General features: G+C 39.5%; 1 protein-coding gene across 1 annotated transcript; it reads left to right on the top strand.

The window, feature by feature from the left end:
- Window positions 1–5,660: 5,660 nt before the first annotated feature.
- Window positions 5,661–14,674, top strand: LOC110604097. Its single transcript, XM_021742191.2, has 10 exons — window positions 5,661–7,222; window positions 7,922–8,395; window positions 8,492–8,793; window positions 9,759–10,484; window positions 10,573–10,851; window positions 11,073–11,234; window positions 11,326–12,264; window positions 12,365–12,580; window positions 12,989–13,249; window positions 13,973–14,674. The coding sequence occupies exons 1-10, from the start codon at window positions 5,845–5,847 to the stop codon at window positions 14,315–14,317; spliced, it is 5,082 nt and encodes a 1,693-aa protein (XP_021597883.1). The 5' UTR covers window positions 5,661–5,844; the 3' UTR covers window positions 14,318–14,674.
- Window positions 14,675–15,556: the final 882 nt, after the last annotated feature.

A 15,556-nucleotide genomic window follows, 5' to 3' on the forward strand; every position in this document is an offset into this window, starting at 1 on the left:
CTTCATGTAGTCGGTCATTTTGACCTTGCTCCCACTGGCTGAGCTGGGTCTAGAAGGTTGAGTAACTGGGGTTGCTGGTTCTGTAGGTGGTGGAGGTGGGGCAACATTTTCTGAGGTAGGGTTTGGATAGTAAGGTGGGGGTGGATACATTGGGTATTGTGAATATGGTGGGTAGTAAGGTGGGTATGGCATCTGTGTGGGATAAGGGCTGAAGCTATGGTAATCCGATGTGCCGCCCATCGAATACCCGAGATTTTGTGAGAAATGTGGGTAGTGGGGTGGCTGAACGAATCCCGAGGCCTGAGTGCCTCCTTGGGACTCTCCCATTCCCTCTTCTGACAAGCTGACTCCCAAACTGCCATCCCTTCTCTGCTCTACATCCATATCATCCCCCATGTCCTCTGACAATTCTCCCTGAACTGTTCCCCTCACTGATCTGCTTCTACCCATATCCAGAGACCTTCTAGGGTCTCTTACTGCTCTTTCTTTGTTAGATCTACTAGACATTGCCCTAGGCAATGCAGGAGGACGGGCGCTCATGCCCTCATCCTCAGGTGGCACTCCAGTCAATCGTGCAGATCGACGAGTTCCTCTCATCCTGTTTCTGAAAAACAGCACACATCAAGCAAGCATTAGCATCATATGGTTCATGTGGGCACACATGAACCCTCATCACATACATCACATAGCATAGCATATCATTAATGCACATGCATAAAGTCATGGCATTTCATATCATCATGCAAGACAGGACTCCACATCCTATCCTAGTGGACATGATCTTCCTATTGTGCTTGACCTTCTATAACATCTATGAGCCCGACACTCTAGGTCCGACCATATGAACCTAGGGCTCTGATACCACTCTGTAACGACCCGAAAATCGGACCGCTACCGGCGCTAAGATCCAGATCGGCTTAAGGCCGCTGGGACCCGTAGCAAGCCTGACATGAAACCTGTTCAATCCCATACATGATCAACCATCATACATAAAAATTAAAACTTTTCTTTTCCTCATACACCATACTCAACCTGTGCATGCACTATACATAGCATAAACATAAACTTGACCCCTCTGTGGGATCTCATCAATGCCCCAATGGGCGATACATCATAAGTTGAGTTGGTTAAACATAAACATCAATAGACATTAAGATCATGTATCAACAAGGGATTTCAATGAACTATAGTCAAGCACACTTCTAAACCTCAATATCATTATACATAACATAACTATTTAACTTTATATCATTATACAATTTACCATGTCCACTATCTATCTATTACAACACAAGGACTTCATTACTCTTGTTGACCTCCTGGACTACCCTGTACCTGCAAGCCTGGGGGTTAAGGGAGAGGGGTGAGCTACAAGAGCCCAGTGAGCAGAATAGTAAAACATTCAAAACATATGATAACATGAAATGCATATCACAGCTAATCACATCAAGGATGAATTTGTCACCAATAGTCCCCTACATGGACCAACTGTGCCAGGGGCGTAGAATGGGCCTCATTGGTCTTTCTCTTACATAGTGCCAGGGGCGTAGAATGGGCCTCACTGGTCTTCCTTACCATATCATCATCATCATAGCATAGGGGGGACTAATGGATCATTCAACATCCATCCACATCATCAAACATAATATGCAATGCAACATATTCGTGAGTCTAATGCAACACCCTATTATCTCATGGCATTCATGATGCGTGAATCATGCTAAAACTGATTTATTTATTTAAAAGCATAAGAGTTATTCCACTCACCTCTGGCTGAAGCTCTACTGACTCTGAAGTGACTGACTCACTGCTGGGGTCCTCGGTTCCTCGGGTCCGAACCTACACAGGTGGACTCAAATGAGGGACCAAACATACATGAACATAACTCTAAAACATCCCCCAAAAACTCCCTAAAATACCTCAAAACAATCATGCAAAAACATGCAAAGGAAGGCTGGACAGGGCAGGTTCGGCGGCACCTTCGGCGGCCGAAAGTCCCTCCAGAGCCGAAACCCAGGCAGGTTCGGCGGCACCTTCGGCGGCCGAAAGTCCCAGACAGAGACGAAAGTCTCTTTTCGGGGGCAACTTCGGCAGCCGAAAGGCTTGCCTCCCAAGCCATGTTCGGCGGCCGAAAGTTCCTTCGGCTGCCGAACCTGGTTTCTGCCAAAGGGCAGAAACTTGGCTCCCTTTGCACAAAATTTTTCCCATCCAATCCAACATGCATATAACTCACCAAATCATGCAAAAATACACACATTGGCTCCTAGGGGTTTCAAACTACCTAAAACCCCAACTACAACACATAACAACAACACAATCCAAGCCACATTGCTCAAAACATAACATTAACTCAAAAACCTAACTATGAGCTAAACATGCATTCTACCCCATAGATCTTGCATAAAACTTACTTTAAACATAAAATGAACTTAAGATCGGCTCTTACCTCTTGAAGATCGAGAGAGAGACGTCCTAAACTCGGAGGTGGGAGATTTTGAGTTCTTGAACCTCAAAACTCCAAAACTTGCTCAAATCTCTTCAAAACGACATAAACCTTGTTAAAACATGAAGGATTGAAGGAAAATCATCAAAAACGAACCATGGAGGAGCAAGAACTCACCGTGGTCGAAAATGGGGAGAAAACTCACCCGTTTCGGCCATGGAGCTCTTATATAGGGGCTGGCCAGTTCACGTTCGGGGGCCGAACGTGCCCCCACATCTCATACATGTTCGGCGGCCGAACCTGGTTTCTTTCAATTACAACTTTCGGAGGCCAAAAGTGCTCCCAAAACCTATCCACGTTCGGCGGCCGAACATGACTTTCGGCGGCCGAACCTGGTAAAGGTTCCATGGTCTTTTTCATTTAAAAACTCAAATTCATTTTTACTTAAAAATCATTAAAACATGAAAACATTTGTGAAAACATGGTTCTACCCTTCTAGAGGTCTCCGACATCCGAGATTCCACCGAACGGTCGGAATTCCGATACCGGAGTCTAGCCGGGTATTACAAGATCTCTCGAAGGGATGATTATCAAGTTATAAAATTTACTCTCTCGGTTCAGTCTATGTTAAGCTGACCAATTCCAGTGATTGCACCTCTCTTCAAAATTCATAAGTGTCAACCAAATGAATAGGTAGTGTCGAATTAGTAGGATGGGTTCCTTTCTCCAACGGTCATAAATAACCATCAAAGAAGCGAAAGGGCAACTAATAATGTATAAAAAATAGGACCCCCAAGATCATGACACATGTACACTTGAATTAAAAGTCTTTCCATCTGGTTGGACCGGGCAGTAAGATGTCTGACTTATTGAGTACAAAAAATCAGACCAACAATATTCCTGAATCTACCTAAGCCCAGAAAGAACAGACCGACCTCTTATGAGCTGGTCGCCTCCTTGGTTCAGCACGGGGATTATAAGCGCGCATGTAGATGATACGAACCGGTCAGCTCCGCATTTATTGTCCTATAACCCATCATTAATATACTGTTTGATACACTTACACAAAAGCGTCCCATCAGAAGGAGACTTGGTACCAAGGGTCTCAACTTTATTCAAAAGTATTAATGCAATGGACTAACCCTAAAAAGAGGGAATCTCTCCTTCTCGGAATAGGGACCTATCTCTCTCTGGCGGTCACATAGGGAGAATCCAGAACTACCATTTTCTCCTTTTCTCTACTCTTTTTTATTTCCCTTAACTTCATGAAATTTTCATATCTGATTTGGGTGTTGAAGGGTCTTCATTGGAAACTTTCCTGATTTTCCCTGACTGTTTTGCTCATCTTACAAATCTCATTCTTTAAAATTAAGTATAAAAAGATTTAACAGATAGATTACAAAACCACAATTAACCCAATAAATTTGATCTCTGCATAAGTGTTCTCGTCTGGACACTTCACGGATCTCACCATTATCTGATTGTAAGTGTGCCACTTTAATGCATACCGCTTGCATGCTAAAATAAACTAAATCGTACATCCAATGAAATTGAACTCTTGTTCGTAGACGATGTCAAGGTGTTTTAATTTATAATTATAATTTACTTAATTCTAGATTTCTACCTACAGGATTGCGTGTGAATGCTCGTACTAATAAATCAACCTACTAATTCAATTTGGAGCAACCACAACGTAACACGTGTTATGATTTATTTTTGTATTTCATTTTAATTTTAATACGGAGTGGTCTGAATGTTCTCATATTGTACGCCTACCAAGATGGCAGTTTATTATTGGTTATCTCTGCTGATGTGGCACTAGCATTAAGAATATAACGACTGGTCCCCTTCATAAAATGGGCCCTCCTCACATTCCGATGTAGCCCAACGAAATTGCTTTTGATTGGAAAATTAAACCCTTTTATTTCCCTTCCACCGGGTTTATAGCTCGATTTATTAGAAAGTAAGGATTCACTTTAGGATAAATTATTTTCTTATTTTCCCTATCATATTTTCATTAATATTTAAATTTCATATTTAAAAAATAATTAAAATACTCTGTACATTTTAATTTCGTACTTATCAGTTAGTGTTTATCAAGTTATAGGTTCGCAAATGAAAAAGATAATTAATGAGGATTAAATGTATTAAGAATAGTAAACATTTATGAATGAAATTCTGTTAAAAAATATTTATGAATGAAAATTATAAAAAAATAAAAAAATAAATTATTTGATGAGTATTAAATTATGATACAATGTGCAGCATAATTTAGAAATAAAACTAAATTTTCAAATAAAATAAGTCGACATGTTTAATTTAGATGTCAAAGATTTTAATACGAGGGTTATAAGTGGTAATTAAATGAGTGAGAATGAAAAGCTGTATTTGTGATATTGAATAAAAATAATTTTAAATTCGATAATATTAATTATGATAATAATAGTAAATAACTGTTTTAATAGTAATTAATTAAATAATAATAAAATAATTTTTTATTATTCATTATTTCAACTATTAAATATTAATATTTTAATTAAATAAAAAAATTAAATACAATTTTGAAAAGTATTTACTGTTAGAATCATAGTTGTTTTAGATTAATAATAAATATTGAGGAGAAATTAGAATAAGTGATATTTTTCAAAATTTAAATATTATTTATGGGTGTAATACAGAAATTAAAAAATTAAGTTATCATTGCTTTCAATAAATTAATTTTTTAACAACAAAACATTAAGAATCATTCTTAAAATTAAGCTAGATTAGGGGTTGAATTATGAACATAATCAGCGAGTCTAATCACTAACATATGCGCACCACCGCCCAGAATCATTATCACTGAAATGCACCGAGACGAGAAGGCGCTGCAGCTGCAGGACAACGAAAAATCTAGAATCCTCCAATCAAACAAGCCTATCACAAAATCAAGGGAACCTCTTCTGTCGTGGGTCCCAAACTATTTCATTTTTTGCTGACGTGTTCCTACCCACTTGAGACGTGGATTCATCAAAGGCTATAACCAGGTCTTTCTTCCGTTTTGTGGGTCCGGGCGAACGTGCACTTCGAAGCAATAAACTGCTAAGATTATCAGATAATATCAGTCTATCATACCAACGGCTTGCAAGCACCTGTCCCACGTAACAAAACTTGTACCCAACCGCACAGCATCAGCTGCATCACCCTTCAACTCAGTACAAGGGATGAGGGAAGGAGGGGATTTTTTTTTTAAAACAAAAAGAAGCGCAGGTTAACTAGAATGCGCCGGTGATTGTCCAAAGCCTCCTCCTCTAGTCCTTTACCCTCTCTAACCACATATCAACCTCTCTCTTCTTCTTCCTTCTCCCTGATAAAAATATTGATCGAACCTGAAGCAGAGGGTCACAAACCCCAGCGAAGCAATGAAGCACACTTCACCTGAAGCGGTCCCATCCTCACCATCACCGGCTTCCTTCTCCGCCTCCTCCGCCGTCTCTGCAGCTGCAGTTGCATCTGCTGTTACCGACCAGTCGCCGCCTGCCACTTCATCGTCGTCGTCTTCAATCCCGACCGAGGACTTGGCCGTGGGGTCCACGAGGGATGGTAGCGGCGGGGCGCAGGAAACCGTGACCATCGATCGTCGAGGAGAGTACTCTGCCGTCTGTCGATGGACGGTCCACAACTTCCCTCGTATTAAAGCTAGGGCAATCTGGAGCAAGTACTTTGAGGTTGGCGGCTATGATTGTCGCCTCTTAATTTACCCTAAAGGAGACTCACAGGCTTTGCCAGGGTACATCTCTATCTATCTCCAAATCATGGACCCTCGCGGCACTGCCTCTTCCAAATGGGACTGCTTCGCCAGCTACCGTTTAGCTATCGTCAACCTAACCGACGATTCCAAAACCATTCATCGGGATTCGTGGCACCGATTCTCCAGCAAGAAAAAATCTCACGGTTGGTGTGATTTCACCCCTTCGTCTACTGTATTCGATTCTAAATTAGGTTACTTGTTCAATAATGATTCCGTTCTTATCACCGCCGACATTTTAATCCTTAATGAATCCGTTGGTTTTATGCGGGATAATAATGACCTACAATCAGCGTCTTCCTCAATAATATCATCGTCGGTGGTCTCGGGTCCAGTATCCGATGTGTTAAGCGGGAAATTTACTTGGAAAGTGCATAATTTTAGTTTGTTTAGGGAAATGATTAAGACACAGAAGATAATGAGCCCGGTATTTCCAGCCGGTGAGTGTAATCTGAGAATCAGTGTGTACCAGAGCTCAGTAAATGGGCAAGATTATTTATCTATGTGTTTGGAGAGTAAGGATACGGAGAAGACAATTGTTTCTGATAGGAGCTGTTGGTGTTTGTTTAGAATGTCGGCGTTGAACCAAAAGCCAGGGTCCAATCACATGCATAGGGACTCGTACGGGCGTTTTGCTGCGGACAATAAGACTGGTGATAATACAAGTTTGGGCTGGAATGATTATATGAAAATGTCTGATTTTGTTGGGCCAGACTCAGGATTTCTGGTGGAGGATACTGCAGTTTTCAGTACTTCGTTTCATGTGATCAAGGAGTTCAGTAGCTTCTCAAAGAATGGGGGTTTAATTGGAGGGAGGAGTGGGAGTGGGGCAAGGAAGTCTGATGGGCACATGGGGAAATTTACTTGGAGGATTGAAAATTTTACCAGGTTGAAGGATCTGTTAAAGAAGAGGAAGATTACAGGTCTTTGCATCAAGAGCAGGAGGTTTCAGATTGGGAACCGAGACTGTCGGCTCATTGTTTATCCTCGAGGTAATGCGTGATCTTTGATAGCTAATGTTGATTCGTAGTACACATATCATTACGATTAATACAATTTCCTGACTTTATTAACTAACTTCTTGCGATGACCAATAAATTTTGGAATAATGCAGGATGTTTTTCCTGTGTGGATAAATGAGAACTTTTAGTCTACTAGTTTACATATATTTTATCTTCAATGCTGACCCTTTGTCCTTAATTTAAGTAGAATTAAGGTTGCTTATTGTGTTGGTTCATTTGCTTAATTGGATCAAAGTTGTGGCACCATGTATTTGTTGCTTACAATTAATGCTTTAATTCGTATGCCTAAATTTGTGTGAACTTAAATGACATTTGGTAGTATATTATCCCTAACCTTAACACTATATACTTTTTTCTTTATTTTATTTTTTTATTATTATTTTTTTAAAGATGGACCCCTTACATTATGCTACTTGGGCCATTCATCATCGTCAATTCTTTAAGCTCTATTGCTGACCTTATCATTGGAGTTCTTTAAGATCACTGCTCATGCTGCATTAGGGAAGTGCATGTAGTTTTTGTCTGCGTGCACTCAATATTTGGGTAGGCCGTTATGTGAGCTAAACTGACAGTCTTATATATTGTAGGAGAGTAAACTGACGTATATTTCCTGTATACTCACTTGTATCAGAGTAAACTGACAAGAATTTGTATCCTTGGTGGTACCAGGGCAGTCTCAGCCACCATGCCACCTTTCGGTGTTTCTTGAAGTTACAGATTCACGGAATACTTCCAGTGATTGGAGTTGTTTTGTGAGCCATCGGTTGTCAGTTTTGAACCAGAGGATGGAGGAGAAATCTGTGACAAAGGAATCTCAGAATCGCTATTCTAAAGCTGCAAAAGATTGGGGTTGGCGTGAATTTGTGACACTTACTAGCCTATTTGATCAAGATTCTGGGTTTCTTGTTCAGGATACTGTTGTATTCTCTGCAGAGGTTCTCATTTTGAAAGAGACATCAATAATGCAGGATTTTACCGATCAGGACATTGAGGCAAATGGTCCTGGTTCCCAGGTTGAAAAGGTTGGGAAAAGAAGTTCCTTCACATGGAAGGTGGAAAACTTTTTGTCTTTCAAGGAAATAATGGAAACCCGAAAAATCTTCAGCAAGTTCTTTCAAGCTGGTGGATGTGAACTTCGAATTGGTCAGTTCTAATATGTAGTCCTTCTCTGCTGATATTGTGCTTTTATTTGTCTCCTTTTTTCTATTCAACTGATGGTCCATGTTTTTCTTGATGCAGGCGTCTATGAATCCTTCGACACCATATGCATATATTTGGAGAGTGATCAGTCAGTTGTTAGTGATCCAGATAAAAATTTTTGGGTCAGATATAGGATGGCTGTGGTGAATCAAAAGAATCCAGCAAAGACTGTGTGGAAGGAGTCTTCTATTTGTACAAAGACATGGAATAATTCTGTTCTGCAATTTATGAAGGTGTCTGATATGTTGGAAGCAGATGCAGGGTTCCTTGTGCGTGACACTGTTGTTTTTGTTTGCGAAATATTGGATTGCTGTCCTTGGTTCGAGTTTTCAGATCTAGAGGTTAGTACTTATGGTCATTCATCTACCAGTTTCCTGCTATTTATGTAAATGGGATATACTTAATATCATAAATATGTTATTTAAGGGATACTTTAGTGATTTTGAAATAAGTTGATTGTGGAGGGCCAAAACAACCCAGATGTAAGATAAAGGCTACTCTGGAGAAGACTGTAGATTTTGACGGTTCTTATGTGCAACTTTTGACATTTTGTTACATGCCTGATTTGCATTTGGATAGGCTGTGTGGAAATTCCAATATAATGATGTTCCATGTGCACTCGTATGCCATCAGTGTTTAAGTATGCATTATTAGTCCATTTCACTTATCTTAATCCTTGAATGTTTGCACCCAGTAATATATGTTTATTCTCTACTTTATAGTCTATGTTTTTCTTCTTTTAATGTTTAGGCAACATTGGAAAACCCAATATTCAAATGGATATGCAGGTTGTATATATGACTAATATTAGAAGTTACTTTAGATATGTCAAGATATGCTAGTTCTTAGCATGAGGTATATATATGCTGACTCATGACTCACAATACCATTACGGAGTGTATATCTGTTAAGGAATCATTAAGTGCACCAATTTGACAAAATGTCATGATATCCTTGAGATTGTTTTTTAGTTTCCTTGCTAACTGTTATACTTGCATTTGTTCTTTCCTTTTTCCTTTTTCCTTTTGCCTTTCTTTTTTATTATTCAATCATGTATTCTTGCCCTGTCAATCATAACATTTTTTTATCTAAAGCAGAGTGATTACCATTAATATGATTTCTACTATAAATAAATATCATGTGAGGAAGAACTCTCTTATTTATCTTTAAATAGTGGCCTCTGCGGGCCATGTTAGTCCATCCATCTACTTCTCCTGGAAATGGGATAATATTTTTTAATGTATTTAACGTCGATCATAACTATCTCCTTAGGACTTGGCTGCTGACCATTGTTTTCTTTTGTTAGGTGTTGGCTTCTGAGGATGATCAGGATGCATTAACGACTGATCCTGATGAACTCATTGATTCTGAAGACAGTGAAGGAGTAAGCGGAGATGAAGAAGATATCTTTAGAAACCTTCTTTCTAGGGCTGGCTTTCACTTGACATATGGAGACAATCCTTCACAGCCACAGGTTACCTTAAGGGAAAAGCTTCTAATGGATGCTGGTGCAATTGCTGGTTTTTTGACTGGATTGCGTGTCTATCTAGATGATCCTGCAAAAGTAAAGCGTTTGCTTCTTCCAACTAAGCTTTCTAGTAGCAATGATGGAAAGAAGGCAGCAAAAGCTGATGAATCTTCCCCAAGCTTGATGAATCTGTTAATGGGAGTTAAAGTTTTGCAGCAAGCAATTATAGATTTACTTTTGGACATAATGGTTGAATGTTGTCAGCCTTCAGAAGGAAGTTCCAATGACGATTTATCTGATGTGAACTCAAAGCCTTCTGTTGATGGCAGTGGTGCTGACAGTCCATTGGAATCTGACAGGGAAAATGGAGCAACAGAATCTGCTCAATTTCCTGTATATGAGAGACTGGATTCTGGTGTAGATGATACTACCAGCGCATCTGCTGTACAAAGCTCTGATGCAAATGGGGTTGATATGCCAGGAAAAGCTCTTCCTGGACTGCCTATTTATCCCCCAGTAACAACAGCTGGAGCATCTTTGGAAAATGCTTCCCTTCGCTCTAAGGCATGTTTCTTATTTTTGCTGCATAATAGTAACCTTCCTAACTCAAGTATTTGATATTATTAACTAGTTATGAAGTTGAAATTTACAGACCAAGTGGCCAGAACAATCTGAGGAGCTCTTAGGATTGATTGTAAACTCACTGAGAGCCCTCGATGGAGCTGTTCCACAAGGCTGTCCTGAACCAAGACGGAGGCCTCAATCTGCACAAAAGATTGCTCTTGTATTGGATAAAGCTCCAAAACATCTGCAGCTAGACCTTGTCGCTTTAGTTCCCAAGTTGGTTGAGCATTCAGAACATCCACTGGCAGCTTATGCACTTCTTGAGAGACTTCAAAAGCCTGACGCAGAACCTGCATTGCGGATACCTGTAAGATATTCTTCCAAAAGTGTTCTGTCCCTTATTTCTTTTTTTGTATTTGCTTCAATGTGGTGCGGGGTGTGTTGTTTGGGCCACATGAGAAAGGGTAACAACTAAATAGAGCACATTTTAGAGCATCCATTTCAATTCTGATGATAATTTGAACTTTTTTTTTTTCTCTTGTTGTCTATCACAACAAATTTCAATGCAAGATTGTTTTCTTGTCGCAGGTTTTTAATGCTCTTAGTCAACTGGAATGTGGCAGTGATGTGTGGGAACGTGTTCTCTTTCAATCTTTTGAGCTTTTGGCCGACACAAATGATGAACCTCTTGCTGCGACAATGGATTTTATATTTAAAGCTGCATCACAATGCCAACACCTTCCTGAAGCAGTATCTACTCCTTTCTTCTCAAACTTCTAATTCTATAATCTAACACGATTTCCTATATTCATTTGTGAAAATTCTTTATTTTCTTTTGTAGGTCAGGTCTGTTCGTGTTAGGCTAAAAAATTTGGGCCCTGAGATTTCACCTTGTGTCCTGGATTTTTTGAGTAAAACTGTAAATAGTTGGGGTGATGTTGCTGAAACTATACTTAGAGATATTGAATGTGATGATGACTTTGGATATGACAGCTCAGCATTGCCTTGTGGTCTTTTCTTGTTTGGTGAAAATGGACCGACTCCTGAAAGGTTGCATGTGATGGATGGGCAGGCTTTCCGTGCTGGTTGTCATTTTTCTGATATTTATATCTTGATTGAGATGTTATCTATACCCTGTCTTGCTGTTGAAGCTTCTCAAACATTTGAGAGAGCTGTAGCTCGAGGGGCAATTGTAGCTCAATCTGTTGCAATGGTTTTGGAAAGGCGCCTCACTCAGAGATTGAATTTCAATGCCAGATTTGTTGCTGAAAATTTTCAGCATACTGATGGTGTAATAGAGGGAGAAGCAGGTGAACAGCTTAGAATCCAAAGAGATGATTTTAATGTTGTTCTTAGCCTTGCTGAGACAATGGCCCTTTCAAGAGACCCCTGTGTGAAGGGGTTCGTGAAGATGCTTTACACATTATTATTTAAATGGTATGCTGATGAGTCATACAGAGGGAGGATGCTAAAGAGACTTGTCGATCATGCCATCAGTACGACAGATAATAGTCGTGATGTGGATTTAGACTTGGATATATTGGTTATTCTAGTTTGTGAGGAGCAAGAAATTGTTAAACCTGTTCTAACCATGATGCGGGAGGTTGCTGAACTTGCAAATGTTGATCGGGCAGCTCTTTGGCATCAGTTATGCGCTAGTGAGGATGAAATTATTCGCATGCGTGAAGAGATGAAGACAGAAATTTCTAATATGGTTCGAGGAAAAGCTATTCTATCACAAAAATTGAGTGAATCAGAGGCCACTAACAATCGACTCAAGGTACCTGACATATTTCAATTGATGATATGGTCTAGGGAAATGATATTGCATCTTATGAGCTTTTGGTGTTTGTTAGAATTAACACCTCTAATGATGGCAGTCTGAAATGAGGGCTGAGATGGATCGCTTTACTCGCGAAAAGAAGGAACTTTCTGAACAAATACAAGAAGTTGAAGGTCAGCTTGAGTGGATACGCTCAGAGCGAGATGAAGAAATTGCCAAACTTAAGGCTGAGAAGAAAGTTCTTCAGGATCGTCTTCATGATGCTGAAACACAGCTCTCTCAGTTGAAATCGAGAAAACGAGATGAATTGAAGGTAGCACACAATCATAGATACATCCTTCCACACACACACACACACAGACATGGAGTAAAATCACTCCTGCTCTGTTTTGCTTAATGCACTTGGTGAAATCCAATCTGTTTCACACGTGTCACTTATATGTAACAACATGCTCGTTCTGTTTTCATCTTTCCCATCTGTTTTGGCTGTTGATCCCCATTACGCATTTTGGTTATGTTACTTTGCTGATGAAGAGTATATAATTGATCAAAATCACATTTCTAAGTCTTCTCTTGCCAACTCTGAAAAGCTTTGATCAGTATAGGAAAACAATAGGGGTTCATGCAATGGAAATGGTTTAGCTGTTTACTTGTGTTCTTCTGCCTTTAGTTTCGGCTGCTTTTTGCTTCCTTTTGTGACGAGTATATATGAATGTGACAGAGAGTGGTAAAGGAGAAAAATGCTCTTGCTGAAAGGTTAAAGAGTGCTGAATCTGCAAGGAAAAGATTTGATGAAGAGTTGAAACGGTATGCCACAGAGAATGTGACTCGGGAGGAAATCCGCCAGTCATTGGAGGATGAAGTTCGGAGATTGACTCAAACAGTTGGGCAAACAGAAGGAGAAAAGAGGGAGAAAGAAGAACAGGTTGCTCGGTGTGAAGCGTATATTGATGGGATGGAATCAAAATTGCAGGCCTGCCAGGTATTCACTTTTATCTAAGTTTATTTCTCTGTCTCTCTTTCTGATTCAAGGTTTTAATGTTGTTTTTTTTCATTATCTAATCATCAAAAGCTGCTTTAGATATGAGTATACCCTTGATTAAACTGCCAGTTCATTCTTTTGTTTTCTTTTTCTTTTTTCTAGTTTTTTCCCTTTTTTTCTGTTGGAGCATTGGGGGAGGAGCGAGGGTTAGGAAAAAAGAATTCCTGTCAATTGGCTTCTCTTAAGATGCTAATTTTTTATCTTCTCGTATAACCTTTAATTTGTTTTAGGTAATTGATCCAAATTTGTTTTAGGTAATTGATCCAAATTTGTCTAGGTGTGTCCAGAGGGATAGTCCCTGTGTTAAAACTTTTCAATTATCAGAATGGGAATAGGAGCAAATGTGACAGGGGAGGGTGCCCTACGAGGATGAGAAATTGAGATTAAGAGGAAATAACAAGGTTTCAGTGGAAGCTTATGATCCCATGTCAAAGAAAGATAATTATGAATTATCTTATAATTAAAGCTTTTTTATTTAGAATTTCGGGAACAATTATTATTCCTCGTAGCTAAGATGATTATTATTTTGTGAGCAATTTTTTTTAAAGATCAGTAACTGTCTCTCTCCTTTCTTTTCCCTCCTCTCTCTCTTTGCATCCATTATTTGTCCTGTGTAAGTGAACAGTGAGAAATGGTTTTATGTAAATTCCCATGCTTTTTCAGCAATACATTCACACACTTGAGGCTTCACTTCAAGAAGAAATGTCACGGCATGCTCCCCTTTATGGTGCTGGATTGGAAGCTCTATCAATGAAGGAATTGGAGACGATATCACGAATTCACGAGGAAGGACTAAGGCAGATCCATGCCCTCCAACAACGCAAGGGAAGTCCTGCTGCGAGTCCTCTTGTGAGCCCCCACACTCTACCACACAATCATGGGTTGTACCCTGCTGCACCACCTCCAATGGCTGTTGGACTACCTTCTTCACTCATCCCAAATGGTGTTGGAATCCACAGTAATGGACATGTGAATGGCGCAGTAGGACCATGGTTCAGTCATACTTAGGATGTCATTATTGCAGGTTGCTAAATGCCTGTATGGGTATTTGTTTGCCTAATTCGGGTTTCTTTCTTTTTTTGTTAAAAAAAAAAAAAGGAAAATTAGGGGGGTTTAGGGGACATCTCACTGTGATTGGGATGTTCTCTTATGAGTTATTTGTTGGCATTTTGACTGGTAGGACTATTGGAAACACTGAAAAAAAAGGGAAAAAAAAATACAAATATCAAGTGAAAGAAGTAGTTGAGGAAATGAACGCTGGAGTGGTGAGTCCAATAGAACTAACAGTTGCGAATGTCATACTTATTTACTTCTTTTCATAAGGTTGATTATAGGCTTCATGAAGAGCTTTTCTTTTTTCCCCGATTATGCTGTGTTTCATTTGCTTCTCATTTGGAGTCCTTTGTCTTCCTTTTTCCTTAATTTAACCCAACGGTCGGTCACGGCCAGAAACTAGTGGTACTTGGTGTTGCATTCTTCTTCGGCTTTTTTTTTTTAAGGGGTCTTCTCTTCCCCGAGTAAAATTTCACTCATGCCGGAAATGATGGATACGGCAAATGGCTTGGAAAGGCGACCCAAATACAATCTCCAAGTTATAGAGAAAAAAAAGTTCAGCAACTAGCTTTATCCTCATAGCTAAACAGGCCCACATTCGAAAAACCTTAGAGCGAAGAAATGATATAGCCCCTTATGTTTATTGCCTGAAGGATATTTCTTGGTAACATAAAGGAGATAGCAATTGACAGCTTACACCCAAAGTTAGATTCCAATCAAAATGCTGGGTTTTGACAGAAGAAACCATCACTTGGTGAAACCAACGAAAAAGCGAATAAGCAGAGCGCAAATAGCTGATTTGAATTTAGAAGTCAGGTGGCTAATAGACGTCGTCAAAGGGACTCTAGGGACCGATGCTTAGGAGGCATTCCTCCGTGGGCACCCTAGAGAATGAAGGTCTCGACGAGCTTCAACACCATCAAATTCTGATGCTCTATATGGAAATTTGGAAGAGAGCAAAGCATAAACTCAGTGGAACATAGTAGAAACAACAAAAGCAATCTTATCTTAGAGCTTAAAAGAGCCTATATAAAGGAAATTTTATTACTCAACGCTCATTTGCATACACAAACAATATAAAGAAGCAAGAAAAACAATTCAAATTTTTCATCATATCCTTATTAAAGATCTAATTTCAGTTAAAATATTAACAAAATCAGTGTATAGTACTCAACCAATGGGGTGTAGCGCACA

This window comes from Manihot esculenta, chromosome 16, assembly GCF_001659605.2.
Source record: "Manihot esculenta cultivar AM560-2 chromosome 16, M.esculenta_v8, whole genome shotgun sequence".
In the NCBI taxonomy this organism is placed as follows: domain Eukaryota; kingdom Viridiplantae; phylum Streptophyta; class Magnoliopsida; order Malpighiales; family Euphorbiaceae; genus Manihot; species Manihot esculenta.

Bases quoted from the DNA above. Each gene is read 5' to 3' on its own strand.
- LOC110604097 (XM_021742191.2), top strand. From the start codon at position 5,845: ATGAAGCACACTTCACCTGAAGCGGTCCCATCCTCACCATCACCGGCT. The intron at 11,235-11,325 runs GTATCTACTCCT...TTTCTTTTGTAG, and splicing joins GCCAACACCTTCCTGAAGCA to GTCAGGTCTGTTCGTGTTAG. The intron at 12,265-12,364 runs GTACCTGACATA...TAATGATGGCAG, and splicing joins CCACTAACAATCGACTCAAG to TCTGAAATGAGGGCTGAGAT.